At 37.6% G+C, this 26554-nt stretch overlaps 1 protein-coding gene across 4 annotated transcripts in view; it reads right to left on the bottom strand.

Annotated features, from left to right (window-relative positions):
- The window catches only part of elmo1 (engulfment and cell motility 1), a 185446-nt gene that overhangs the window by 43157 nt on the left and 115735 nt on the right, over positions 1–26554 (bottom strand). For 3 of the 4 annotated variants that reach the window (XM_031903800.1, XM_002939416.5, XM_018095011.2), the window contains one exon: positions 13538–13674. In XM_031903800.1, coding sequence (XP_031759660.1) covers positions 13538–13674 — 137 coding nt within the window. Of the gene's footprint in view, positions 1–4219; positions 4371–13537; positions 13675–26554 lie in introns of those variants that run through there. The other variant, XM_004915345.3, reaches the window with a different exon arrangement.

Below are 26554 nucleotides of genomic sequence, written 5' to 3'. Positions count from 1 at the left end.
GGGCATCACTGCCCTAAATGAACTACTTTAATATTCTAATATGCTACAGAATAAACATCTTTTTCTAATATAATATAATATATTATACATGTATTATTTTGGCAACTATAATTTAATATATTTTATTTAAGTGAAATATTATTCTCTAAAACTGAAAGGCAAATTTAAAAGGGGTTGTCATAACAAAGGGTTTAGAGAGCATATCAGCATCATGGGATCAGAATTTGTAATTGTTCTTTGCTACTTTTTTTAGAATGAAAGGTTGTCAGTTATCCACATTTATAGCAAAGACCACAGAATTAGGAATATGGCTAATGAATAGGTCTGGTTGATTCCAGGAGCTTCCCAGCTTTTTCATACGCATTATGTGTGGTTTGCATACTGCTGTGTTATGAGAACAAAGCTAGTGGGCTTGCATGAGCCCAGCAGCATCTTGTTCTTTTTATTAACTACTTGAATCAGCAAATATTTTGTCCTTTGGTCATTTTTGATTTATTATCCCTTTTAAAGAGATGTCAAAGCACATCTCTATTTTAGCCCAGGATGTAAAATCTGTGGCAATCTTAAGGTTAAGATATAGTGCACATACTATCAAGACAACAACAGCTGTCAAAAGAGATTAGGGTCTTGGATTCACAAATATATTAATAAAGTACATATTTTGTCAACACCATCACATGCAAGTCTGTATGCTATCTGGCTACCTAAATCACTGAAGTTAAAACTAAAAATAATGGTGACTTGTATAAACTAGATTTTATTGAGTATTTTCTCCTGGGAAAAGGAGGCGTTGAACTGTCACTTGATCATGTACGAAACTGTCATTCCGTCTATGAGCTGGGTTACTCCCAGCATGCAACACAGAATGCTTGATACAACAGCAGGTCCTTTACTGGAGATACTAAAGAAGAGGCTTTATATGATCTGTGTAAAGCAGATTTTGAAAAGGAAATAATGACAACACAAAAAAAAAAAAAAAAAAAGAAAGAAAGGAACAATCAAGCAACAGACACCAAGATAAAAGAACAAAAAAACAGAATGATACCAGATTTAAGAATTATAATATATATCCAATAATTTTTTTTATCTAAAACTTGATGCCTTGAGCCCCATTTAACTTCTAAAAGGTTATCACTTTGAGGAAGGGTTAAAAAGAAGTGAATTTTTTATATGAATGTAGTTTTAACCTTAGAAAGCAGAGATAATAAATTTATATTGTGGCAATAAGAATTGCTAGATATTGGTACATCACCCAACATGTCCTTTTAGCGAGCATATAAAAGTTCAGCAGTGTTTGTCATTCTCTGTTGCTTCACATCTCGGGATAGTTCTAGCACAACCCATGGTAAACAATACCATACAATACTATTGCTTAGATAAAACAAAAATACTTTTTAACAGAGAGCCAAAAAGAGAGACATAAGGATTCATTTTTTTTATAATTAAAGCACAAGGAAAAAGAGTACTTGCACTCTCTACTTGCTAGTGAAACACATATAATGCATGCATCACAGGTACAACTAGGCACGGGGTATTCATAGAGGGCATCCTAATGGTTTAGGGTAAAGACACAATGAGCTACTAGCAGCAGCTACTTGTCACAGCTATTAAATGACAGAAAATCCCCTGCCATAGACAATACTGAGAATTGGTAAAACACACGTAGAGACAATAATCAGTAAATGATCAGTATCGGTGTATTTTAGTAGCCATGACAAGTAGCTGCTACTAGTAGCTCCATGTGTCTTCACCCTTATAGGGGGGAATTAATGGTGCAATGTGAGATGGGTTAAAAAAGGACCCAAACCAGCAGTGTCCTCCAAAGTTTTGTTCTCACGCTGAACTTGCGTGTAGCAGTATATATTAAGATGCTTTATTTTGAAGAATTTTCTTCAGAACTATCTTCTTCAGAATCCTTAAAGGGGACCTGTCACCTTAAGAAATAATTCCAAATTGTTCTCTATTGTGTTTGTAAAGCAAAATAAACTTTACTTACGCTATATAAATTATTTAAATCTTATTTTCTTCAGCCTTGGAAGTCACAAGCAAGCAGGCAGGCACCATTTTGTGGACACTGTTATCAAAGCAGGCACTGCATCCTGCCAAAATCTTCTTTCTGTGCCAGTATGGGGGGGGCTGATACCTGTCCATGCACTGGTTACATAATTACATGGTGAGGAGGGAGGGGGGATGTGAGGAAGGCAGCATTATCTAAGAATTTGTGAACTAAAAGTGAAAGTAACTCTCTGCCCCACCTCTATGCCTAAGGCATAGAGGTGGGGCAGGCAATATATGATTGACAGCTGGGATTTTTAAATGCTTTTATAATGGGTTTGGATGTGGTAATAAATAAATGATTTGGGGTTTCTTGTTTAATTTGAAAAGGACTTTTATTATACAGCTTTTTATGTCTGGGTGATAGGTCCACTTTAATCTAAACTACACTCCAGCCTTATTCAATTTCTAACATAAATTTCTTATTAGTACTATATAAAATCCATATGTTAGGCACTATTACAGATTACTAACTAAAAAGCATTTTTCTAATCAATTTCACTGCTTAGCTTACCAGGATGAGGTACTAACTATCAGCAACATTGTCATCACTCAAATACTTTCCAATCACAAAAGGGCAGTAATATCAAGCTAGATTTCCATGTGTTGTTAAGTATTGTGCTCACCATTTTCAGTTTGAGGCAGAGCCAGATTTTTGGTTTATGCTGCCCTGTTCCCTGTTGTGCACCCTGTTGTGGTGCCAGTATGCTAACCCACAGTCCTAAATACTGTATAAAAAAAAGACAGAAACAACCAGTTGTAGAAAATTCTAGTGAGTTCAGGAAGTCACTTGCTTATTCTGCAACCATTTTACCCAAAATTGAAAACTAACTGATCATAAATCTGCCCCTAAATGGGTGAGACTGACTGAATTAACCTACAGTATAAGAGTTTCAAGTTTAAATGAGGCAAACCTATGTTTCTGCTGTCCTGCAATTACATTTTCTGGAAGGATTTCACCAATGAAACACACCTGATAGTATCTCAGTAAAGGACTGCAGCTTTTTAAATTGAACCTTGTAAGTATCAGTGCAGAGACTTGTAATTATATTCCGCCAAGTCAAGGCTAGAGGAAATCAACACATCATCCCAAGGGGAAACTGAGAGAACCCTCCAGATGAAGTAAAGGCTTTTTCAAAACAAATAATCCAGCAAGAGAACAAAACTTCAACAGTAACCCTTTACCAATCTTAGCATGATCTAACAGCCATAAAAAATCTGGTTGGATATAAAATATAACACATTTTAATCTGTTTAATAAAATGCAATAAAACACATTTTAAGCATTGTTTTGAAAACAAGGTGGGGCATACACAAGAGAAGATCATTTTGACTACAAGCATCACAATAGTTACTGGGTTAAATGGAAAGCTTTGTTGGCACAAAGAGGTTGAGCCTTTCTGAACCAGCAATAATTGTAACAATCGCTATCTCAGCAGAACAGCATCAGCAATGCACTGGTTTGGGACAAAGAACAGCCTACCTGGGATTTTCCTTCTCTTACTTTAATTCAAATATTAAGGCATGGCAACATACTATTTGTATGTGCAAGTCATGAAAACAATTGCCCTGACCTCTACAGTCTCTACATTGACACTGTTATTAAATCACACCATTTTGGAAAGTAAGCTTTCAGTTAATCCGTTTTTAAGTAAATCAGCAATAACAGTGAGAGTTTCAAACTCTGCATTAATACAGCAGTCAATGTGGCCCCATCTGACACAATAAATATACAGCTACTTACATACCCTTACAAATAATATTTGGCAACTAAGGGTGATCTGTAAAATTAGAAATTATTTTAAACAGTATTAATGAACTGCCAATTTATTACATTTATTATTTCACAGTTCATATTCCTAAACCTTAGCAATATATTGACAAAACTAGTTGAGGTTGTAATTGAGTACTACACAAGTTCAAAGTAACTGAACTGGGAAGTAAAAAAAAAAAAACCCAAAAAACTTTAATAGAAAATGATACAAGGTTTATAAAACATACTTATGTGTAGATGTGTAGGAATACAACATTTTTACCATTATCCTTTATGCCACTGATATACATTAATAGACAAATACCAGAGAATGAATGAATTCCCTGTGATAATATGCTTACAGAAAGAGAGTGATCTATTCTCAGTAAAAGTCAGATGTGTTCTACTTACACAAATCCTGGTGCTCCATTGTACCGTCCTAATGTAATCTTGTTTTTATATACTTTATTCCAATGAACAGCATAGTATGAAGAAACCTGTGTCCGTAAAGTTCAAGTGATGCAAGACTCCCTTTTGTAAACCTACGCAATACAGTTCCAAGTCCAAACTGACAAGCGTGCAGCTTTGCTTATGTTTATTGTACTGTAGAAACAGCTGTGATCTGATAGGCAAGAGCTATTTTACACCAGCCAATCACAGTGCATTTTCATTCCAGGGAAATTCCTGCCTATTTGTTTAGCATCCTTAGAGACCTTTTTCTCTAGAATTAAAAAAAAAAAAAAACTCATACAGCAGCAAATTACATTATGTGCCTTTTTGCTGCTGTGCCTCCCTCCCCCACTTTTGAGATACAACAGCTTAGAGAGAGTTCAAATTCATTTCCAGCTTTCACCTTGTCGGGAAGAGGGGAAAGAAGAGGGAGCGTCTGGGCTCAATAATTACTTATTCTGTCACCATGGAAACAGACGGGATGTAGTGAGCTGGATTTGTATAGAACATCTGCTGCCAGATTCATAATCAACTACAATCTCATCTTTTACCCTCCTCTCATTACTTACATTTGATGTGCAGAGACTGGTATTCCTAGGATATCTCCCATCTTCCACAACATGCAGACCACTTCAGGGGCAACCTGGGTGTTCCTACATTTATAACCAGTGACATCCCAATGTATACCCAATACACAAAGAAATTAATAGCATTTCATAGTCGCCTAGGAACTCCACACATCTTTTTACTGATGAATCCTCTTAAAGGGACATTATACTCTTAATTATGAATGTAGAATACAACAAAAAGGTTTAAAATAAGCAAAGCGTAGTTCACAAGGATTTGCTCGGCAGTGCCAAACATGTTAGATCCTCTGGTTTATGGCTATTTCCCAGAAATGAGGACACTGTTTTAATATATAGATTATAAATATACAGGCAAACAATGATCTCTCTGCAAAAAACTGAACACCTGAAGGACTGAAATAAAATAAAGGCTATGTTTACCCTTTTTAGAATAAAGAATGTATATACAGAAGAAGCACTCATAATAATCTCAATGTTTATTTTCTTCATAAATTATTCTGTAGATTTGTGACAATGTATTGCCCTGAAAGCACTGAACCCGCCCAGGTGCAGGCACACACAGCTGATATCCTCCAACTAATGCAAGACTTGGCTTTGTTGGCGCATATCGGCTGTGTGTGGCTGCACCGGGTGGATTCAATGCTTCCAGGTGCAGACACAACAAGATTCTTTAAAGCGTATGGGCGTATTGACAGCCTATGAGTAAGGGCATTAGACTTTCTATGTAATAAAATGTAATACTTTTTATTTTTTAAGTATTTCACTGCGGCCATGATTTTTTTATTTCTGAATTTTTTTTTATTTTACATTTTTTTTATTCTCACTTTGTATGCTAATATACAGGTTGTTGCCCATAAAGGTGGCCATACACGTGCCGATCCTAGCTGCCGATATCGGTCCCTTAGACCAATTCGGCAGCTTATCGCCCCGTGTAAGGGCACCAACGAGGGCCTGCCCAACTGACATCTGGCCTGTAATTGGCAAGATATCGATCAGACAGGTTAAAAAATTGATTGGGGACTGCATCGTTCTCTCTCTCTCTCTCTCCACACACATACATGTTTAGCTAAAAATATTTTTGAGCTACAATGGAATAATAAACATATATGTTTGGTTTATGTATCAAATCTTCAGTGTCACTTTCTGTTTAAATAATTTAAATAGAACATATTGATACATTTGGCATTTTGCCTATTTGATATTCTGCTCAAAGTCCCAGACTGTTGTCTGTAGTGCTGATGTGTCTTGTGCTTCAAAGTTAATAGCTTCTGCTGGTAATTTTATAGCTAATCCCAGATGCTGATGCAATGTACAGGGTGAGACCAAAACATCAATCACAGCTGCGCTACCAGCACCTCTATTATTCTTCCAATTTGCACAGTTTCTGCTTCAACACAGAATAACAGTCAGGAAGAACAATTTGTGGGAATATTAAGAGCCGCAGCATCTTGCCGTACTGACATACTTACAGGCCAAACTGCAGGAAGTCCTTAAACATATTGACTGATCACCCTTTGTACTCTAAAATAATGAACCAGGCTGAGAGTGCACCAGTTGTGTTGATTGTTTAATAGTAATAGTTTTTTATCAGTTACATGAAAAATATTCTAAAAACACACAAGGCTGTGTATTACTGTTTAAAAAAACAAAAACAAAAAAAAAAATCTTGTGATATGAAAATAAAGTTAGTTTATGCAAACATATAAGAGCATATATGATTATCACACTCCTTTACCTGTTGTTAGGTTGCTAGCCTTTTAATCTACAATTAATAATTGCGATAATCACAACTAATCATAAACGCTCTGCATAAAAGCTATTTCAAAATAGTAACATGCACTTTCTAGTCTGACAACCTCAACATAAGAAAATCATGAGTAAATTAGACAAACTCAATTTAAAAATGAAATAGTAAAAATGTGAATATTAAAATAAAAAAACCACCACAGGAATGTGTGGTCATGCATCTTTCATCCATATACATTAATTGGTTCTACAAGCACTGAACGCACATGGTTACTAAACTAACCCTTACAGTAAAAAGCAGGGGGTCCCTGACCTTATTTACTCTTGAGCCACAGTCAAATGTAAAAAGACTTGGGGAGCAACACAAGCATCGTAAAATTTCATGGAGTGCCAAAAAAGGGCTAAGATTGCCTATTAGGTAGTGTCTATGCTTACAGGAGGCTTTATTTGGTAGTAAATCTCGTTTTTATTCAACCAAGACTTGCCACCGAGCCAGGAATTAAAAAACAAAAAACAAACGATCAAATTTTGGGACACTAGTAGCAACATCCAAGAGGTTAGTGAGCAACCTGTTGCTTATGAGCCACTGGTTGGGGATAACTGGTATAATGCATAGATTGTAGAACTGAGGAAAATTACTTTGCACATTTATTACTGTACAAACTATTACGTGCAGATTATCAATTGTAAGGCAAAACGGAGCCTTTTAGTATTTATTTACAGGGAAGAACAACTATAGCTGGACTGTGTATTCATTTATAGTTTTTTTGTTGTAACAAGTCAGCAAATTCTCTGAAACCCCTTATAGGAGAAGGAAAGGCTAAGTCACTTGGGGGTGCCAAAGTGTTAGGCACCCCCAAGTGACTTAAATCGCTTACCTTTTACCCTGGGCTGGTGCCCCTGTTAGGAGAGAACAGCACCAGCCCGGGGTAGCTGTGAGCGCTTCCTTCTTCCTGTTTCGCACGCGCGCATGCGCTGTAGAGTGAAAATTAATCATTAATCATCTCCCACCTAGACTACTGCAACCTTCTCCTTATTGGCCTGACACTCACATGCTTATCCTCCTTACAAATGACCCACAATGTTATAGAATATAGATTTATCAGGAATGGTTGCAATCAAGCCTGGCTGTGTTCAGTTGGTTACATCTAATTAGCAATTGGCTGACAAAGTAACCAAGAGAGAAGTAACATTTTTACAAAAGCGATATGGATGTTGATAACTTTGTTCATTATATATGAGCTCTAATCATTTAACAATTGTAACAAAAGTTTCCATGTTTACTTTGTCATATATATGTTATGTCATATATATGGTATTCAGTATGACAACTGAAAAAATAATAGAGGAAATTAGGAAAGGGACAAACACTTGTTCTCATCACTGTAAAACAGGATTTAATGTTACTAAGGCTAATGGCAGAATGGGCTGTTTTACATGTGAAAAGGCATACTTTGTCTTTCTGTCAGAGCACTTACAGCAAGGTGTAGATAAGAAAGGGTCCACTTGGAGGCAGAGAAACAGCCTAGTGTGCCATTAGCCTAAATAGTAATTCTGTATATAAATTAGGACAGAAAATACTTGCTCTAGGAAACTTGCTCTAGGAAATAACTATGCTCTAGGAAAGCTGCATCTGTCATGTAATTTTACATGTGACAGAATAATAAAAAACTCCAAATTCCCAAAATGTATGGAGGTATAACTCCTAGGCCCCATGAGGGCAAAGGAGAAATAATTTTGATTATAATCAAAATCCATTTGAATCGCTGTTGTTTCTCAAAATGTAAATCTAAATGGCATCATTGCCACAGTTCTCTGTTAACTTGATATGACATCAGTGGATCATATAAATCGGCAAATAAGGACATCTTTTATACAAATCATGCAAATTTTCATAACAGCTTATGATACACTGGATAGTACAACTAGCATGTCTGTGCACAATGAAGATAATTTCCTAGGATTATAATGTGTTACGCCTACCATATATACAGTACTTAATGTCTATTACTAAACAATTCATTTATTCTATAGCGATGAGCAATGGAGAGAAGATAGACACAGTACTAATGATAATAATACTACTGTGCGGTTTGTTTTAAAAAATAAAGAACATTTCTCCTGACAAACAATATCTAGACCAGACAGTCAGAATCATTCTGTTCCTGGGAACATACTAATATTTAAATTGTAAGAAAAAATGTGACACTTAAATATACAAAAAATTGTGTTTAAAATGCAGATCACCCCTCATCAATTGTGTGATTTCATCCCTACCAGTTTAGTTACAGCCCTGAATGTCTCTAGAAAGCACATCCTGACACTTAAATAGGCCTACTTCAAATTCAGCGCACACACTATAGTGCTGACAATCTGTGTTCTACCTCGTTTCATCAAGACTGTCACGTCCCTGCAATGCTTCCTCCTCGCTAATGAGTCTCTTTCTAATTGAACTTTCAAGGGCCTACTATTCAAATCAATCCATTCCAAAAGATTGTATCAGTTTTTCTTCATTATTATGGTCAGTTAATACCTTGGATTTACTGTATCTGTTATATATAAGATGCTTAAAATAAAAACCAATTCTCAAAGTATACGGTACGAATAATTAACTGTAATAATTCCAATAGGTTTTTCTATCACGGCTCTTTTTAATGTAACTTGTAGAACTCTGTTTTTAGAAATAACAATGCTAATAGACAGAAGGAAGGAACATTATGTTGCTCAATATGAGGCTATCACAATTTAAAAAGAAAAGCCACTGAAGCCATTTTCACTAAAAAAAAGACAGAAGAGGTCAATTTTCCACTAAATCCATTAGTCCATTTTACAGGGTAAAAAAAAGTTATATTTCCTTCAAGTGCAACTTTCTAACCTCTAAATTAAACCCTAGTGCTAGATGATTCAAAGAAAAGAAAAAAAAACCTCTCCAATTTGCCTCAAAAGGGAAAAAAAAAATATGAAGAAGGATCTATTAGTGAATAAAGCATTGGAGAGTATATTATGTGATCACCTTATAAATTTATATAAAAATATATAAATTGAAAATATGAAATCCATTTTGCAAAAGAGCAAAGAAATGTTTTTTATTTAAATTTGAAATTTGACATAGTGCTAGAAATTTTCTTACTTTCCTAGCTGCCCACGCCCAAGTCAGTCCATGACTCCTCCAGTAACACTGAGTAGGAGAACAATAGCTTATCTGAAAGCAGTTGCATTGTGAAGTGCTGCCACTTGCTGAAAGCACAGGATCAGGCACAATGCACTGAGATACCTATCACCAATATTACCACTAAAACACATTTATTGGTTCAAGAATAACATTTTAAATATGAAAATGAATTATTTGCAATGCAGAGAGAGTAATTTAGTAATAAAAACAACACCATATAAAACATGACAGAATCTCTCTTATTCAGCAGCTTTATCAATCACTGCTCTTTCAAATGCAAATTTCTGCAGAATTGTGTTTTTTAAAATAACAATGTTGATAAACTGCTTTGTGTGAGAGGCGGGGTACACTGCTGAAGGTATTCTGTAGTAGTCGTTACACAAATGCTTCATGTGAACAAAACAAGATAATAATTTAAATATTAAAGGGTGCTAAAATCCCAAATTTGTTTTGTTTGTACACTTATCCAATTGCAAAAATCTGCTGTTTGAGTTTCCATATACATCAACTCTGCGCGATAACAGATTTCTGAACAGATTTTTCTCGGTGTGCTGCCAATTTGGGGCCAATTTATCACTGTTTGTAATTTCATTTTTACTGCGATTTGAGTATTTTTAAGCTAAAGCTCCTACATGTGAATGATCTTCATATCGAGTTTTTATTAAGCAACAAAAGGTTACGTAAAGTTTGTATGGTCATGTGTAAGTAAATGGGAGCTGGCCTAGACAAACTGTAAACTATTTATTCAATTCAAGTTTTTAAAGCTTTGAGCTTGTAAACTCAAAAAGTTAAAGTTACGTTTTTTAAAAAAAATCTTATTAAATAAGCAAATATTTCAAAACTGTAAATTTATTCGAAGTAGGACAAATCTCTAAAACTTTTTAGGACTTTGTGTGTACAAGTGCTGAATGGATGACATATATGGATATTTAGCTGCAGTGTTAGCTAAGCAAAATACACAGTCTGAAAATTTTTGATAAAGGTACCTAGCACTGCACAACTAAGCGATACCCAAATGCTAAACTGCCAAAATACCTATAAACACAACTTTATAATTTATAACAATTTATAACATAAACACTGATATTTAAAGTTACCACATAGGCAAACACCCATGTATCAGTTTAGAGGTTGCCTTATTGGTTATTTGGGTTGACCACACCTCTTGCACTCTCATATAGTGTTTAGCAGGAGGGTGTGGCTTCCTCTGTGGCTGCATCTGCTGACCCAGGTAGAAGTTCCACTGAGCCTGGGATCAACAGGGCCCCAGTAAAGTCTTTCACCCTAGAGTCTTAATCTACTCTAGAGAAGTCGGGACAGGGACCCTGTGAATGAGGACCAGTTAGATAGTAAGTTGTGTCAAGCATTTTTTAGGAAAGTGAGATAGAGAGGGAAGGAAGCAAGAGCAGTTAGGCTCCACAAAGGAACGTAGTTGGAAGTATCCTTCCAGACAGGCACTGTTGCCTTAGCATAGGGCCACAGTTTAGACATAGGAGGCAGGCAGTATCTGGACCCTGATCTAGAGTTGTTGTGGGACCCTGAGGACTAGAGGTGTTCAACCTGAGGAGTGAGGTATCCAATCTGACTGTTCCAAAGGGTGGACAACTGACCAGGTGGCACTGATCCTGCCCAGACTCAAGAGGAGTTGGGAGGAGCGGGTGTGTACCCTCTCTGTGCTGTCCTAAGAGTATTGCTATTCTAACTGCTGTACGTAAATATTTGCACTAATTTTGCCTATTGATTGTCTCTGACAATAAACCGATTCTATTGTTCAACTGCAATAACCTTCTGGCACCCATTTGTTATTCTGCACTGCACACAGCTACAGTGGGTTGCACCATAGCTCTGTTTGGTCCCTTCCACATATCGAAGGCCCCTCCAGAAGATTGAATTGTGTGTACCCCATGCTCTAAACCTATCTAGCTGTGCTGTTGGCTTGGTACAGCCAAGAAGGCGGTTACATAATAATAACGAAACAAGTCACATACTTGCAGTTTTATGAAAATTGCAGGATTTTATATCACATAAATGTTTTCTAGACTAAGGTCTGAAATGAATAAGTGTTGTCATCTGGTACTGACAACATTAGCAGTCAGCAATATTTTTTTTCTACATCCTTGGCCAATTGGTCAAACCAAGATCTTTTGACTTAAACTATTTTGATTACTACGTATAATGCCAATCTTCAGCATATAACGTTAAATCAAGCATTGAAATATATAGTCCCTTTTAAAGAACAAGGAAACCCTTTGCCACAAGACTTTACCATATTATTGGGAACCCTTTGTTGCACTTAATCGCTAACTTTTTTTTCCAAAATACTATATATTTTATGTTTGGTGCCATCTCTAAAGATGAAAGCTTGGTTGTGGCTGCCATATTGCTCCATTAAGCTGGATACAAAACAGGACAGGAGGCAGAAAAAAGCTGGCACACACAAACACCAATCAGCGCTGAGGAAGTACAAAGCCCTTGCTGATCAGTGTATAACTTCCTGCTTTCAGCCCCATAGCAACCATGTGCATACACTGCTTACTGAGTATAGCTGATGCGCATGCTCCGGTCTTGGTCTTAGTGCAGGACTGATGCATTATGGTATATTTTTTCCATTAACTCGCAAGTTTTTCCAAAGTGTGCTGTTTAAACAGCTGAATGGATGGAAATAAAGGACAATTACTAGCACTGCACATGACACAAGAGGTATGCCTCCCCAGTGAATTTAATTTTTGTTAGACTTTCCTTGTCCTTTAGATGATTGGAAAGTTACTGCAGCAAACAAAGCTTAGTGCAACCACATTACAAGCAAATAGCCACTGGATGTAGTAAGTGCAGAAGGTGTCTGCTTAGTTCATTTTAAGCTATATATTAGTTGCCTATAGATTAGTTTCCCAACACGGGGAGATTAGTCGCATACGCAGCGGCATATGCCATCCCACCGGCGATTTACATTTTCGCCGGTGGGATGGCATTTCGGGGAGATTAGTCGCCAGAGACACAGGAGATTTGTCACGGGGCTTTTATGATAAAAGGCTTACTTATCCTTTAAACTAAGCTCTGAATGCTTTGTACACAAACATGTCTCAAGTGATACATTAGCAATACTCTATACAAATAGAAGATAAAATCAATTGTGTATACTGCAATATGATGACAAAATGTATTCCCACTACAATGAAATACCCAAGCAAGTTTATAAAACATCTAAACTGCATTTAGTGATCATCTTACTTGTGCTACAGTTATGAAGTAACCATGCCACACAAAGTACCTTACTAATAAAAGTAATTTTAGTTAATGCATGTAGTTGCACTGGTGTATTTTTCCACATCCTCAAAGTACTGTTTTTCAAAGTAGAACTAAAGCCTAACTAAACAATTAGGGCAGATATGTTGTACATTACATTTTTGCAAAGAATATACCTCCAAAGATGCCCCAGTAGCTCTCCATCTTCTTTTTTGCTGATTCACTGCACATGCTCTGACAATTTATTAATCAGCCCTGTAGCATCAGATTATTTGGCAGGCAAACCTCATTTTCTGCTTGATAGCTTTTCAGCAGCTGCTCAGAGCACACTGAGCATGTGCAGTGTCAATGACACGTCGAACAGAATCCAAATTGGGGAGCTCCTGTGACAACTGTCAAGGCTTAAAGAATTACTGTTATATAGAGGCTAAACCTTTAGGCTGGTGCAATAATTTCAATATATATAAAATATGGCTTTTTTAGCCATATTCATTTTTAGGGTTTAGTTCTCCTAAAAAAACATCCATTTACCTTATTGAAGTCTTCAGATGTAGCTCTCATCTCTTTCCATGTCTTGTTTAACAACTGAATACATATACAGAAGAATTCCTCAAATGACCGGTCATGTGTGAAGAACATTGGGTGGAAATCATTGCATGTTTCACTGGCTAAAGAAGAAAACAATACAAGGTAATAGTTTAAATGTACAAAAGTTACTATTGCAAAGTTATTATTCTGTTTGTTTTTGCAAAGAGGGGTGTTCATCATTTGAACACCTATTCATGCCAGAATCGCCCATGCATGCAAAACTATGCTGTTAATGACTTTAATAATAATATTATAAATATTCCTGTTTAATACTTCTTTGTTCTAGAATTGCACACTGTAACCTTTTATATACACAGCACAGGAGACAGAGGATTTTCAACCAGAAAAAAACTTGATTCTTAGAGCTTACAATATTGCCCATTAACCAATAAATAATTAAAATAACATTAAAATAAAACATTAGTGCATTAATAAAAGCATCACAAGGGTGCTCTAAAGTTGCTGACAATAGGACACAGAAATGTATTTTTCTAATCCCATTACTTTTTGTGCCTTGCAGGATGAACTCATAAATAATGTCAGTGAGTCAATGCAAAGCACTTGGAAAGAAATAGAAAAAAGGGTGTGCACTGCACCCATTTTTTACACTTTGTACACTGGTATCTGCTGTTATAGAATTACAATACCTAAGTAGGTCCTGAGAAAAAGTAAACATATAATCTCTCTTCTTACTCTTCTAGGCTATTTGGCTTAAGACAGTAGATCAGCAGTCCCCAACCTTCTTGACATGTGAGCCACATTTAAATGTAAAAAGAGTTGGAGAGCAACACAAGCATTCAAATAAGGCCAGTACCCAAATAGGGGCTGTAAATGACTATTTGGTAGCCCCTATGTTGACTGGCAGCATATAGGAGGCGCTGTTTGGCAGCACATCTGTTTTTTTTGCAACCAAAACTTCAAGCCAGGAATTTAAAAATAAGCACCTGCTGTAAGGCCACTGGGAACAAAATCCAAGGGGTTGGTGAGCAATATATATATTTGAATACACACATACACACCTCATATACATCTATACATTAATTATCCAGGAAGTAGCTGGCTCAAGTTTAAAGTAGAACACTGGAGCCTGGGTGCTGGTCCAAATAGGCAGGATAATACAACAATGAAGGAGTTATAAAGAAAAGGTATTTATTGCTAGAACGTTTCGGCTAACTGAATAAGGCTAGTGTGTTAGCCAAAACGTTAGACTTCTAGCAATAAACACATTTACTTCTATATAAGTCCTGTGAGTGTGGATTCCTTCAGAGCAGAGCAGAAATCTACTGAGCAAGCACTTGTACAAAATGAAAAAACAGGGGGCAGACCAAAACCCCGAAGGCAATAAGATACAATCTGTTAGGGCTTTCATGAACCTCCAGTGAAGTGTATTAAAGGGAAAAGCCTGTGTTTTGTTCATTCGGACACCTGCAGCCGTTCAAACTCAGAGCTATTAATAGAGGACCTCATTATACTCTCCCCTTTGCAACATCAGATAAAAAATTCTCTGTCAACATGCCTGGTTTTTACTTTAATGAAACAAAATGTAACTGCATACATACATACTATGTATAAGTTTAAAGTTAAACAAAAGCTTAACAACAAGTATGCTACAAATGCTGCAAATAATGTTTTGGGCTTTTTCATCAACGCAAGGCAACTACAACCCTTTAAGCAGGGAAGGTTTGGGTCTATGAAGATGCCCCCTGTAGAATTTCACTTTTCTATTCTATTGATTGAAAACTTAAGGAACTACCCACAATATACTGTATAAAATATAAGTGGAAAGGAAGAAGTATATTATACAGTGTTGGACTGGGACCCCAGGGGCCCACCAGAAAACCTTAGACCATAGGCCCACTCTCCAAACTATTTTTCCTCCTTTCCTCAACCAACCTCTTTATTCTCTTAGTCTCTTTTATTTACATATTAGCATCTATTCTTCCATATATTTCTCTTCTTTGTTCCTATTCAGAAATAGGGAAAGACCATGAAGCAAGCCAAATGGAATGGAGCAGGAAGGCCCATTGACACCTGGGCCCACTGGGAGTTTTCCTGGTATCCTGGTGAGTCAGTCCGACACTGATATTATGTATGAGAAATGAAACCTCCAGAGCTGAAGTAAAGAACGCTATCTTGTGGATAACATTATAAAGTCAAAAGGAGAATTTATAGCTCTATGGCTGGTATCTGCTAAAACACTCACATTAAAATGATCATAAATATCCCACCTCCTCAACATATCATTGCCAAAAGCAACCTCCCTTGGGGATGTAATATCAAAGGGACTGCTACCTGAAATTCCTTCTTCATGGCAGCAGCTTAGAATTAGGTTACATAGTTTTACCTGGTCAGCCCTAGGTTAGAAGTACATAAGTTGGAAAATCTTATACAGGTACTGTTTTAATTCACAAATGTTAGATACTACTTGCAGTAGATTTAATCTATTTGGATTTTGCCAAAGCATTTGATACTGTTCCCCACAAACGACTGCTTTCTAAACTAAGGTCTACTGGTCTTAGTGAAGTCGTTTGCACATGGGTAGAAAACTGGCTACAGGATCGGGTACAGAGGGTGGTTGTTAATGGTACATTCTCTACTTGGAATAAGGTTCTCAGTGGGGTCCCTCAGGGTTCTGTACTGGGTCCACTTTTGTTTAACTTGTTCATAAATGACTTGGGGGAGGGTATTACAAGCAATGTTTCAGTGTTTGCAGATGACACAAAACTCTGCAGATGAGTCAATTCTATCCAGGATGTGGCATCCTTGCAGCAGGATCTTGACCAACTGCCAATCTGGGTGGCTAAATGGCAGATGAGATTTAATGTGGATAAATGTAAGGTCATTTTACATACCTGGGATGTAAAAATATGCAAGCGACTTATACCCTTAATGGGACTGTACTAGGCAAATCCATAATGGAGAAGGACCTTGGAGTCCTTGTAGATAATAAACTTGGCTGTAGCAAGCAATGCCAGGCCGCAGCTGCAAGGGCAAACAAGGTTTTGAGCTGTATTACAAGGGGTATAGATTCACGGGAGGAGGGTGTTATTCTTCCCATTTACAGAGCTCTGGTAAGGCCCCATCTAGAATATGCTGTTCAGTGTTGGTCACCAGTGCTTAAACAGGACATTATTGAATTAGAGAGGGTCCAGAGAAGGGCAACTAAGCTGGTTAAGGGTATGGAAAGTCTCAGTTAAGAAGAAAGACTGGCCAAGTATATATTTATACATGATAACTATGTATAAATATATAAGGGGATCATATAATAACCTCTCTAATGTTTTATTTACCAGTAGGTCCTTCCAGGGCACCCACTCTGTTTAGAAGAAGGGAGGTTCCGTTTAAATATTCGGAAAGGATATTTTACTGTGAGAGCTGTGAAGTCGTGGAATTCCCTACCCGAATCAGTCGTGCTGGCTGATACATTATATAACTTTAAGAAAGGGCAGGATGGATTCTTAGCAAGTGAGGGAATACAGGGTTATGGGAGATAGCTCTTAGTACAAGTTGATCCAGGGACTGGTCCGATTGCCATCTTGGAGTCAGGAAGGAATTTTTTCCCCCTCTGCAGCAAATTATAGAGGCTTCAGATGGGGTTTTTTGCCTTCCTCTGGATCAACTAGAAGTTAGGCAGGTTATATATAGGCATTATGGTTGAACGTGATGGACGTACATCTTTTTTCAACCTAACTTACTATATTACTTTTAATTTTCTTTTTACACGCACAACAGGTGCTGGATGAGACAAACACATATGAGAAGTTGACAGTAAAGGAAAACACATGCATTATAAAACTCCCAATAACAGAACAGCACTACTAATTAATGGTATGCTCATTTTGTTGCCTCTGCACATTACAAAGCAGGTGAAGAACAAAAATAAGCCTTTATCTAAACTGAATATAATTGCAGTGATGTAGGAGACTATGAAAGGTTCACAGTCAGGTGGCAAAGAACTATTTCAAAAGAGTAACTGATAAAAGATAAGCAGGAAGAAGCTAATTGCAGATATTAACCCATCCAGTACTACAGGGATCAGCTGTTCCCTCAAAGACACATATAAAGAATAATTGGATACATTGCTATTGAAATGCAAAATATGTCTTCTCATGCACATAATCTCCACTTTATTCTATATGTAATAATTTGCTACTCTTGATATGGTAATTATGATCCAGGAAAATCAGCAAGAATCAGGAATTTATGAAAAGCAAATGCAGAATGAAGTTAGAATATGTTATTACATTCATTATTAATAAAGACAAATGTATTCATGTATATATATATATATATATATATATATATATAAAAATATAAATGGTCCCTGCCTGACTTCAACAGTATGGGGCCCATTCATTAAAGCATGATTTTTTTTGTTGAGAAAAAAATCTTATTTTTTCTAATTTATAGAACTTTTCTTTATGTCCATGATATTTTCATTAAAATTCCACAACTTTTTCATGGTTTTCGTTAACTTCCAACGACTATGAACATTTCGGAATTCATTGAAGCTTCAGTATCGTCACTTTTGGCCAGGTTGCATCTATAGCGTGCCATTTAGACCTATGGAAGACTTCCAAAATTGTGCATTGAAGCTTTCAAAGCCAGAAAGGTTTTCACGTCGCTAACAATTGTTCAGATCTGAAAATTTTGTGACTTTCAGATTGCAACCATAATATTTTCATACGACTGTGAAAAGAATTTGTGTGACATTTTCGAACATCAGAAATTATCGTGGTTACTCCAAATTTTTTTAAATCATGATTTTAAACACACAAAAATCATGCTTTAAAGGAACAGTAACACCAAAAAATTAAAGTGTTTTAAAGTAATTGAAATATAATGTACTGTTGCCCTGCACTGGTAGAACTCGGGTGTTTGCTTCAGGAACACTACTATAGTTTATATAAATAAGCTGCTGTGTAGCCGTAGGGGCAGCCATTGAAGCTGGAAAAAAGGAGAAAAGGCACAGGTTACATAGCAGATAACAGATAAGACACCATTGTATTCTACAGGGTTTATCGGTTAGCTGCTATATAACCTGTGCCTTTTCTTCTTTTGAATGGCTGCCCCCATGGCTCCACACCAAGGTTGATATAAACTCTAGTAGTGTTTCTGAAGCAAACACAAAACTTTTAGCAGTGCAGGGCAGCAGTACATTATAGTTTAATTTCTTTAAAATATATACATTTTTTGGTGTTACTGTTCTTTAATGAATGGCCCCTATGTGTATGTGCATATATATATATATATATATATATATATATATATATACCATTGTAGATAAACTACAGAATCAACTAACACAATATACCACAGACCTACACAAGTTTAAGAAACAGAAGGTCAATACTGTAACAGGGGACTACCAGAATAGGAAAGTCTATAGGTGGCTCACAGGTGGCAACACACACCCTACTGGCAGGACAACACGTTTCCATCGCACCGACCGTATTGACTCATCCCCTTACACTTCCTCTACCGATACAGATACACCAATACGGGGCCGCGGTTATAGAAGGGGCAGATATACTAATACCTCCCCCGCCACACAACACTCAGGACCTTCCCCTCCTCATTTTTTAGGTACACGCACAGTGGGCGCCCCAATAAGAGAAGGGGTGGGAGTAAGCACCCGTTCCACAAGAGGCAAAAAAACGTGGAACAGGTAGTTTTTAACCTAAGCTCCCATACCCTCACAGACTCAGAGTTAAATTTACTATCAAAAGGCCTTACATTTGTTCCCATGCACAGGACACATACACTGGATACCATGATTGATTTGCACAGGTTTCAGCGTACAATGAAGCTCAAAGAACATTTTCGGTTACCAAATACACAAATGCGTATATTTAAACCCCCTAGCCAATATGAACCACCCAATACACCCAAGTCTATAGCAGCATTCACACGACTGCTTATTGATGAGACCTATAAACATACACAACCATCAGGCCACTCAAATCTCACAAGAACAGAAAGGGAAGCCATGAGAAGTTTGTCTCTCAACCCTAACATCATTATAAGACCTGCAGACAAGGGAGGAGGGGTGGTCGTTTTAAACTATTCTGACTATAGACTGGAGATTATTAACCAGCTCTCTGATACCGTTACATATCAAAAGCTCGAGAAAGATCCCACAGGTATCTACAAAAAACAGATCGATGCCTCATTACATCTAGGCCTTGCCAATGGGTTCATTAACACTGACACCTTCAATTTTCTTATAAAAGAATATCCGGTTGGCCCCATACTCTATACCTTACCCAAAATTCACAAAAGCCTTACCTCCCCTCCAGGACGCCCCATAGTAAGCGCCAGAGACTCTCTATTACAACCTCTTTCCATCTACATTGACTATTTTCTTCAACCAATAGTCAAAGGCACACATACCTACCTCAGGGATACTGCTGATCTCTTACTAAAATTACAAAGATTACATCCACTACCTCCAAACATTAAACTAGCTACAATGGATGTCTCCTCTTTATACACAGTAATTCCAACAGGGGAAGGTATAACTATTGTCAAAGAGTATCTTGTGAAACATCCTGATGAATGTAGACCGCCTGCTGAATTCCTCATAGAACTCCTTACGCATTGCCTCACAAGGAACTATTTTAAGTTTGAACACTCATATTACTTACAGACAAGCGGCACGAGCATGGGCTCCAATGTTGCTCCATCCTTTGCGAACTTATTCATGGCTAACTATGAACATACATACATGTTTCCCGAATATGGCAAATTCATCCATAGAATGTTTCGCTATATAGATGATCTACTTCTTCTTTGGACTGGCACAGAGGACCAATTCTGGTCCATGGTGAACAAACTGAATCAACTCCCCACGACAATACGCTTCACAGCACATCTGGGAACCAGTGATATTTCCTTTTTGGATCTGGCAGTTTCGGTCACAGGACACAGATCGCAATACATTATTGTATTTTTCATTTTGTCATCCTCCACATACCTTACAGAGCATTCCATACTCCCAAATGGTACGGATGGTCAGGAACAATTCGGATCCTATCCACTTGCAACATCAGCTGGATGAACTAGAAACACGCTTTGTACAAAGGGGATACAGACCATCTTTACTTAAAACATCTAGAACTAAAGTATCCTCTCTGACACAAGCCCAAACATTGGAGGGTGTTGACAGACTGTCTCCAGAGGTCAAAGATGAGCGACTTACATTTACCACCACTTTCTCCCCGGATAAGAAACCACTTATTGATGCAATCTTCTATCATTGGTCGGTTCTGGAGAAGGATCGATCCCTACCTCCGATCTTTAGACACCCCCCACGCATAGGATACAGGAGAGGCCACAGTCTGAGAGACATTTTGGTGAAGACAGACCCTAGACACTGCTATCAGTCCACAGTCACCAATACTTGGCTTCCCTCCACTAAATTGGGATGCTATAAGTGTCCCAATTGTACCACATGCAATGCTCTCATTACGGGACCAACCTTTAACCACCCACATACAGGCAAACCAATCCAGATCCAACACAGATTGACATGTACATCGAAATTCGTTATCTATTTCATCAAATGCCCATGCGGACTGATGTACGTAGGGAAAACAGTTACTACATTTAGAGATCGGATGGCCAACCATAGATCTGCAATCAGGACAGCCCTGGCCACTAATGAGGCGAATACTCCAGTAGCAACACATTTTCTGTCTCAGAAACATACGTTGGCGAGCCTGAGATGTATGATTATTGATCACATTCCCCCTTTGCTCCGTGGGGGCAACAGAGACAAACTTCTCCTAAGAAGAGAACTACAATGGATGCACCGCCTTAACACCATCAGCCCCTATGGACTCAATGAACTAGTATCATATTCAGCCTTCTACCTCTAAGGGTGTGTTTGTTTGGGGAGAGTGCATGAGGATTGTGCTTTGACCTTCGGTCTCCAACATTTTATGTCTTAATATGAATGAGACCATAAACAGCTTTTCACTAGACAGCCTTTATTGACTATTAAGACGGTCCTCATTATACAGACTTTTTTGTTAACAAGACAACTGAAGTGGGACATCTTCACTTATTTGTTTCAGCTTCCTTTCCAATACAGCATTAACTGATAACTACTGTGAAACATCATCCATTAGTAACTGTTGCAACAGAAATGATTCTTGCATCCTATATGTGCTAATTTCAGTTGCTACTTTGTCAGTACTGCTGTGATTTTGTTGCCAAAAATGTGGACTGTATAGTTACTTAGGGGATTCCCCCTTACTTTGGGATATATGTCACAATTTGGATGTCCTCTTTTTACTTTATTTTCAGTACCTTGGGTGTTCTCTCTTTATTACACTTTCCTTCTTGTCTCCTATCGGTCACCACTGGGGCTATAGGCAAAAAGACCCACAACTTATTTAACCCGGGACAAACCATGATATGTCGAGATGATCACTATACTGTGATTATACTTTATTTAAATATTTATACGTAAAACCAACTTGATGCCCTCCAATGGCGATAGGGGTCTGTATAAATAAGAACCGAGGGTGCGCTGACGTCTATGGCAAGCTTCATGTAGTCTGCTATGAAGAATGGGAGTCGATATGATATGCTTCTATACGCAGCCCCCAAGGACTACCATACCCTGCAGTGGGTCCACGATCGGATCTATAAGCGCAGCCACCAGTTCGGTGGTAAGATCGTGAGATACGGTACCCTCCTATCAGCCTTGCCACCTCTTTCATATGGACAATAATACAACGCGCCGGAGCTTATAACATACTAAACAGCGCTCGGGTTACCATGACAACCCGCATATACAGATTGGTCTGTGCCAGCACGTCGGCTCCTGAGAAGTCAGAAGGACGTGAGTACACAGTGAACAGCGCTATCACACTTTTATTTCCACTTTGCAATCCCTTATTGATTAAAATAGACCTCTAAAACATATACTGATCGCTGGATCCACCTTACCGATAAAAGAGTCTATATTCTCAGATGCACTATACGGGTTGGTGGGGGAGTTGCAGTTCAGCCCGAGTGGGAGACTATCTAGTTCCTCTCTATTATGGTTTTATTTTCATATATGATCTATCACTCTCCATCTAAATCCTTCCTTGTGTCATAGTGATTATTTCTCTTTACCTATATATGTTTTTTGATCGTTTATACATTGGTGTTGGGCAATCACGAATTACACAGCTTGTGACGTCATCAGTTTGATTTTGGCGCCATTTTTTGGTTTTATGGGTGGGTTTGCTGCTTTGTGTGTTCACTTTGAGAAAGGCTGGGGAGCCAGCTGAAACGTTAGTCTGCCTTAATAAACTTTCTTTATTTTTACACTAAGACCTGTGAGTGCGGCATTCCTTCCTTTTTGTATATACTTACCTATATACTGCACCCAGGCAACATTGACTCCTACATGACGTGAGTGCCGGCTTTTCTTTATATTATATATATATATATATATATATATATATATATATATATATATATATATATATATATATATATATATATATATATATATATATATATATATATATATATATATATGGAAAACTCTGTCTTGAGAAAGGTCCAAGATGGGGACTGAAATGTCGGCCTGTTTTCTTTTTAATGATGCTAATTAAAAGTTAAGTTTTTTTCTTACTAAAAATACCTGATGTGCAATCTATATTTTGATTTATATAATATATATATATATATATATATAAATATATATATAATAGTCCATAGGGTGCACACCATTTGCAGCAACAAAACCTGGGTGCTAGTACCAAAAAAAATGCACTGGAACAAGGGCAGCACTCCTAGGATATAAAGGATTGTGATCAAAATGTAAATGTAAAAATAGAAAAGTTTATTATTCAATGTTTCGGCCTCACACAGAAACCATCATCTGGAGAGAGAAACAAACACCTGTCTATTGGACAGTCTATTGGACTTAATGGGAAAGAAATTTCTAGCCAGAGGCTATCCCGATAAACTAAAAGATTAATTATTTGGATGGGCTAAAAAACAAAATTGTGCTGAAGGGATTCAGAAAAAATTAAAGGCAAGAGTTTCGGAAATGGGGACATGTACTATGTGAGTAGATATAGCCCCCATAGTGAAGCAGTACACCATAGTGTATTAAAGAATTAGCCAATAGTTAGGACTGATGAAAACTCACCCTTTCAAAAAATAGTAAAGCCAAAATTTAGTTACACACGGGGAAAAAATTTAAAGAAATTATTGAGTCCCACCAATCCTATAGATAAGTATAAGAAAATTTATCTGCCTTATTTTTTAATGGAAAAACCAGGTGTGTATAAATGCACAGGGTGTGTAATGTGTGTAATGTGCGTAATGTGCAATAGTTTGATACTAGGCACTTACTTTCTTCACCCACAAGAAAAATGAGGTGAAACACAGAATGACCTGTACTACATCCATGGTCATTTATATTATAAAGTATCCGTGTGGTTTGCTGTACTGTGGTAAAACTATAAGACAACTGAAAGAGCGTATTGGTATGCACAGGGAAATTATACAGGCAGCTCTAGATCCAGAAAGGGTCCGTAACAGCAAAGCAAAAGACAAGAAACAGGATAGCACCCAACAGGCTGTTGCTAAACACTGGGCTGATGCTAAGCATGACCCAGCAGCATTTAGATGTATGCCTATTGAGCAAATACCCAGACGGCCAAGAGGTGGTGATTTGAATGAATTGTTGGTACAACGGGAAGCCTTCTGGATCTATGAGCTGGATTGTGTGGCCCCTAGGGGCCTAAATGATCAGTTGGTGCTTAGTTGTTTCCTGGTTTAAGAACACTGTGTGAGCATGGTCAAGGTGGTTAGTATAAATTTGTAACAAGAAACTAAAGAATAAAGAAAAGCTTCTTATGCAAAATATTTAGATTTTTTCATAGGTGATTTGCACAATGAGCAAGTTGTATGGATATATGGGTATGATATGGACTGCAAATTAGAAAGCTAAACATTTTTATGCTGACACCTACTGGTGAGAAACTAAAATCACACTGACTATATTTTATATATTAACACTTTGAAAAGAGAGCCGCACGCACAAGGACTTAATGATTAGTGAAAAAATTTATTTGAAAAAATCCAACGTTTCGAGTACTGACTGTACTCTTCTTCATATATACAGTGGCTTGCAAAAGTATTCGGCCCCCTTGAACTTTTCCACCTTTTGTCACATTACAGCCGCAAACATGAATTCCACGTGAAAGACCAATACAAAGTGGTGTACACGTGAGAAGTGGAACAAAAATCATACATGATTCCAAACATTTTTTACAAATAAATAACTGCAAAGTGGGGTGTGCGTAATTATTCAGCCCCCTGAGTCAAAACTTTGTAGAACCACCTTTTGCTGCAATTCCAGCTGCCAGTCTTTTAGGGTATGTCTCTACCAGCTTTGCACATCTACAGACTGAAATCCTTGCCCATTCTTCTTTGCAAAACAGCTCCAGCTCAGTCAGATTAGATGGACAGCGTTTGTGAACAGCAGTTTTCAGATCTTGCAACAGATTCTCCATTGGATTTAGATCTGGACTTTGACTGGGCCATTCTAACACATGGATATGTTTTGTTTTAAACCATTCCATTGTTGCCCTGGCTTTATGTTTAGGGTCGTTGTCCTGCTGGAAGGTGAACCTCCGCCCCAGTCTCAAGTCTTTTGCAGACTCCAAGAGGTTTTCTTCCAAGATTGCCCTGTATTTGGCTCCATCCATCTTTCCATCAACTCTGACAAGCTTCCCTGTCCCTGCTGAAGAGAAGCACCCCCAGAGCATGATGCTGCCACCACCATATGTGACAGTGGGGATGGTGTGTTCAGAGTGATGTGCAGTGTAAGTTTTCAGCCACACATAGCGTTTTGCATTTTGGCCAAAAAGTTCTATTTTGGTCTCATCTGACCAGAGCACCTTCTTCCACATGTTTGCTGTGTCCCCCACATGGCTTGTGGCAAACTGCAAACGGGACTTCTTATGGTTTTCTGTTAACAATGGCTTTCTTCTTGCCACTCTTCCATAAAGGCCAACTTTGTGCAGTGTACGACTAATAGTTGTGGACAGATTCCCCCACCTGAGCTGTAGATCTCTGCAGCTCGTCCAGAGTCACCATGGGCCTCTTGGCTGCATTTCTGATCAGCGCTCTCCTTGTTCGGCCTGTGAGTTTAGGTGGACGGCCTTGTCTTGGTAGGTTTACAGTTGTGCCATACTCCTTCCATTTCTGAATGATCGCTTGAACAGTGCTCCGTGGGATATTCAAGGCTTTGGAAATCTTTTTGTAGCCTAAGCCTGCTTTAAATTTCTCAATAACTTTATCCCTGACCTGTCTGGTGTGTTCTTTGGACTTCATGGTGTTGTTGCTCCCAATATTCTCTTAGACAACCTCTGAGGCCGTCACAGAGCAGCTGTATTTGTACTGACATTAGATTACACACAGGTGCACTCTATTTAGTCATTAGCACTCATCAGGCAATGTATATGGGAAACTGACTGCACTCAGACCAAAGGGGGCTGAATAATTACGCACACCCCACTTTGCAGTTATTTATTTGTAAAAAATGTTTGGAATCATGTATGATTTTCGTTCCACTTCTCACGTGTACACCACTTTGTATTGGTCTTTCACGTGGAATTCCAATAAAATTGATTCATGTTTGTGATTGTAATGTGACAAAATGTGGAAAAGTTCAAGGTGGCCGAATACTTTTGCAAGCCACTGTATATATACTATATATTATATATATATATATATATATATATATATATATATATATAATTATATATTATAAGAGGTGGGTACAGTTTGATGATGCCATGTAAATCACTCTTTTATGTCCTAATGGCCAACTATTCATTCAGAAAGTTAGTGAACAACAGCATTTGTTTTTTTCAATAACTGTACCTATTTTTCGTTCAATGATCCTAAGGCAAGACAAATATTTTAGCTTTATTTAAC

Source organism: Xenopus tropicalis, chromosome 6 (genome assembly GCF_000004195.4).
Source record: "Xenopus tropicalis strain Nigerian chromosome 6, UCB_Xtro_10.0, whole genome shotgun sequence".
Classification (NCBI taxonomy): Eukaryota; Metazoa; Chordata; class Amphibia; order Anura; family Pipidae; genus Xenopus; species Xenopus tropicalis.
This window is presented reverse-complemented; position numbering and strand designations above follow the sequence as displayed.